We start from the raw sequence: 4585 nt of genomic DNA on the forward strand, positions 1-4585 counted from the left end.
AGATTCCCCCAGGCTAATGGCACTTTTCCTTGTATTTTCCCACCACCAACCTCCCAGTTTGATGAGGTTTGTTCAATTCTGAAAATATTGTATATTGTGCTTGCAAATTGCTAAGACATAAAATAGGAAACACGAGTACTCTTTTCTACCACGACGTCTTCTTAGGAAAGCTTTAGAGGGGCCAAGAACAAGATTTCCCCTGACCAACCAATCAGTGCCCTTGCTAGGTGATTGTGACATAGGAAGAGTAACCTCCAATCAAAGAGAAGCCCCCAGTCTGATTGTGAGTTGGCAGTATAAATGTGAGCGCTCCCCTCACTTTGGACCCTTCTCCTCTCCGCTCATAACTGTTAAGGAGAACAACATCTACAATGGCCAGATCCACCAAAAAGACTAAGTGCTCCCGAGGACATCGAAACCCAAGCTCCCGAAAGAAATCACATTCCTGCACTGACTTTAACCGAAATTACTCACTCTACATCCGGAGGGTCCTAAAGGAAGTGGATCCCCAGAGAAGCATATCATCTGGCACCGTGGACATCATGAACTCCGTGATCAACGACATCTTTGAGCGCATTTCTACGCAAGCCAACAACTTGATGTGTTTCAGAAATCGTTGTACCCTCACCCATGAAGATATCCAGAAGGCAATGTATATGCTGTTTCCTGGGAAACGAGCTAAGTATGCAGTGACTTTTGGAAGTGAAGCTGTCCAAAGATATGTCCACTCCAAAAACAATTTACCAGCTTAATTAAATCTTGGGGAAAGTCAATCAAACTTACCCAAAGGATCACTTCAATATTGAATTCACTCTTTTTTTTTTTAGAACATAGTTGTATTTCATAGTTCCTGGCATTTTCCCTATTTCTCTTCTCTCTAGAAAACAATTACTCTCTTGCTGCTTTACCTTTTAACAATTTGACTATTTAGGTTTTCCTGACACTGCTCCCCACCGGAACTCTTGTTTTTCCTATGAATGTGTAGATCTTGTGTAAATTCAATGCTTGTCCTATTGTTAAGGTATTGTTAACTATGAAAAGGATGATTCTGTCCAGCTAATTTGACCCCCAAGGCACACTGACTTTGAATTTATGAAGATAAATATTTTAATCAGAAGTATACCAGTATTGGTAAATTTTCATCAAACTGCATTCAAACAATTCGGTTCCTTAATGAAGTTATAGAGCACGTTAACTATTCCCCTTTTGTTTTAATTCTTATTTTCTGAATTTCAACAAGCTCAGTTCATATCCATGTATATTTCTCTCCCATTCCTTTGATTTTCATTATACTTTTGCTACCTACATATATGTCTCTACATTATAGGTTTAATTTTGCTTATTTTGTAACAGCAAAGCCATACTACGCATGTTATTCTGCGCCTGCCTTTTCATCAACATTATTTCTAAGATTATATAGCTCTAGTTCATACTTTTCACTGTGATATTATGTAGTATTTTGTAATGTGAACATACCACAGCTTATTTATCCATCCTCTGTTGGTGGAGTTTGGGTTGTTTTCAATCTTTTTGCTATTATGAACAATGCTGCTATAATAATGAGTTGTAACAAAAGCTAAGCATTTGCTATGTACCCAGCATTTTACATAAATTAATTTATTTAATCCCTGTAACAACCTTACATATGAAAATGGGCAAAGAGAAATAAGTGATTCGTCTGAGGTCACACACCTGTGTAAGCAACAGAGCTGGGGTTTGAGCTGGTTAACACAGCCCACTGCGGACACACATTACATGCTGTGAACATTCTTAGACATGTATTTTCTGGTACAAATGTACAAAAAAATTCTCTAGGTAAAAGAGCTAATGGTAGGCTTGCTGGATCATTAATATGCCCATATTCAATTTTACAAGACATTACCAGACTGTCTTCCAAAGTGTTTGTAGCTATTTACATTTGTAGTAGATGAGTAATTTAGACTCTTCTGTTTATAAGGAACATATCACTTAAGTTTCCTCAAGAAAGGGGGGTTTCCCTGGGCAGTGTTGCTCAGCAGTTGTGTGTCTGTCCATGAACCAGGAGGTGACGGTTCAATTCTCAGTCAGGACACGTGCCTGGGTTACAGCTTGATCCCCAGTAGGAAGCTTGCAGGAGGCAGCCAATCAACGTTTCCCTCTCATGGTTGTTTCTATCTCTCTATTCTTCTCCATCTCTCTAAAATCAATAAAAGTATTTTTTTTTTTTAAAAAAGGGTGTTTCTTGTATGTATATACTAGGATTGGATCTGAGACTATTCTAGATGTCTCACTTAGGGCCTACCCTCTAGTTTTCCTGGGGTTGCTCCCTTCTAAACCCCTCCTTCTCAGAGTTTCAAGAAATAGACCTGACAAACAGACCTATTGGAATCCACTTACATGAAATACCACAATAAAACACGGTTAAGAAGGTTTTTAGGTGGGTGTTTTTATACACATGCATTTATTTAATCAGACTTGAAGCCTCCCCATTTCAGTTAGGCCCAGGGATCAGCACATTTGGCCCCTAGGCCAAATCTAGAAGCAGCCCTTTTGTTCTGTAGCCCCACAAGCTAAGAAGTGTTTTTTACAATCTCACAGGGATATTTTAAAAGAAAACGAACACAAGGACATTCAACAAGCCTAATGTGGCCCACAAAGTCTAACATGTTTACTATCTGGCTTTTTACAGGAAAGTTTCCAAACTCTGGAACATTAACAAAAAACGTTTTATTATAAATTGAGGTATTGAAGTTGGGTGAAGGGAACTCCAGAGGGCTCTTCATATGTTAGTCTCTTTTGTGTATGTTTTGAAATATTTTAATAGAATTTCAAAATAAGACTAGATTCTTGGAAATAAAAACTCAAGTCTGATTATATAAATGCATGTGTGTAAAAATACCCACATCTATGATAATTTCGGCATATTAGTGTAGAAAATATATATATATAACATAAAACTTACCATTTTAACCATTTTAAGTATACAGTTCAATCACATGAAGTACATTCACAATGTTATGCAACCATCACCACCATCGATCTCTAGAACTTTCTCATCTTCTCAAACTAAAACTCCATAAACAATAACTAGACATTTCCCCCCTCTCTGCATATTAAGGATAATAGAGCAGAAAAATGAAACAGCTTTGGTTTCTGATGATTGAACTTCAATCCAGCCCAAGACTACCTATGCTTGCATAAGAGAGTAATATATTTCTAACTTGTTTAAGCCAGTTATTGTTATTTTAGGTTTCTATCATTCATAGTCAAATCTAATTCTAATGTAGACATCCAGAAGATTATTGACTGCTAAGAAATGCAGTTAGTCTGAAAATGATTGTATGCTTATTAAATAAAGATATATTTATCTAGAAATGGAGGATGATAAGTGTCTTGTATATTTACCAGATGTTGCTATAAAATGAAATCTCATGCCATTTAGCAACCCTTTCTCAGAGCTGTATTAATACAGATGGCAAGAGCTTGCCTGTTATTAGTCTAGTGGACAAATGATGTGATTTTGAAACACTACTTAAAATACAAATATAGGAGAGATTCAAAGAAAACTTAAGAAAATTTCCTTTAGAATAGTCAAATCCCTAGCGACAGAACGTAGAATGGTGGTTGCCAGGGGCTGGGGAGCAAAGAGATATTGTTTAATGGGTACAGAGTTTCGGATTTTCAAGATGAAGAGAGTTCTGGAAATGGATTTCGGTTGCACGACACTGTGAATGTATTTAATGCCACTGACCTTACACTTAAAAATGGTTAAAACGAAAAAAAAAAAAGAAAATTTCCAACTAAGCCAACAACATGACCAACTGGGATTCTGTGATAATTTGAAGATAGAGGTATAAAGTAACATAAAAGATGTTTCACACCAACAAGAAAGAATAGTGCTGATTGTGTAATATAAATCACCCAACTAATAAAATTCTAACAAACTTAGATTATTCTCTAAGTTTAGAAACCTTGTTTTGGAAATGAATCATGTAATGTCGCATAAATACATGCTATCACTTGCTATAACTTTTTAAAGACTTTCTATGTACACTGTTAGCTTGTTCTTGTATGGACTGAATGCGTCAGAAAGTACTGGGTAATAGGAAAGTACCATTAAGTATATAACACATATGGTACTTATGGTTCATTTATGCATTCACAGAAATGCCTTCTTTGTGATAGATGCTGAGAAAACAAAGACAAGTTCTATCCTTTTAAAAGCTTAGAATCTTATGGAACAAAAACTGAAAATAAATCATTGGAAACAGCTGACATACACTGGGTCTAGGCTCCAAAATAGGCATTATTCTAAGTGTTCCATTGATGTCAATTTAATATAAAGCCCAAGACAACACATGAGAAAAGCACTATTATCATTTTACAGTCAGTCACAAAAGGCTAAGAAACTTGCGAGAGGTCACAACGTCACAATAAAAGAAATGTGACTGAACTTACACACTCTGGCCCCAGAGCCCGTAACTTAAAGTGCCGTGCATGCTGGATCTCCTATGGAGAGAGAAATGTAGAATACATGGTGGAACATCTAACCCAGAAGGGAATGGTGTCTTACAGGAGATGGTGCCTGATCGATGTCTTGAAGGAA

General features: G+C 36.7%; 1 protein-coding gene across 1 annotated transcript; it reads left to right on the top strand.

Annotated features, from left to right (window-relative positions):
* Positions 1-371: 371 nt before the first annotated feature.
* LOC102752728 (histone H2B subacrosomal variant-like) lies at positions 372-752 on the top strand. The gene has a single exon (XM_006775560.1). The coding sequence runs from the start codon at positions 372-374 to the stop codon at positions 750-752; it is 381 nt and encodes a 126-aa protein (XP_006775623.1).
* Positions 753-4585: the final 3833 nt, after the last annotated feature.

This window comes from Myotis davidii, unplaced genomic scaffold, assembly GCF_000327345.1.
Source record: "Myotis davidii unplaced genomic scaffold, ASM32734v1 scaffold44, whole genome shotgun sequence".
NCBI classification, from domain to species: domain Eukaryota; kingdom Metazoa; phylum Chordata; class Mammalia; order Chiroptera; family Vespertilionidae; genus Myotis; species Myotis davidii.

What these genes read in the sequence shown, in the direction of transcription:
- LOC102752728 (XM_006775560.1), top strand. Translation starts at nt 372, where the DNA reads ATGGCCAGATCCACCAAAAAGACTAAGTGCTCCCGAGGACATCGAAAC.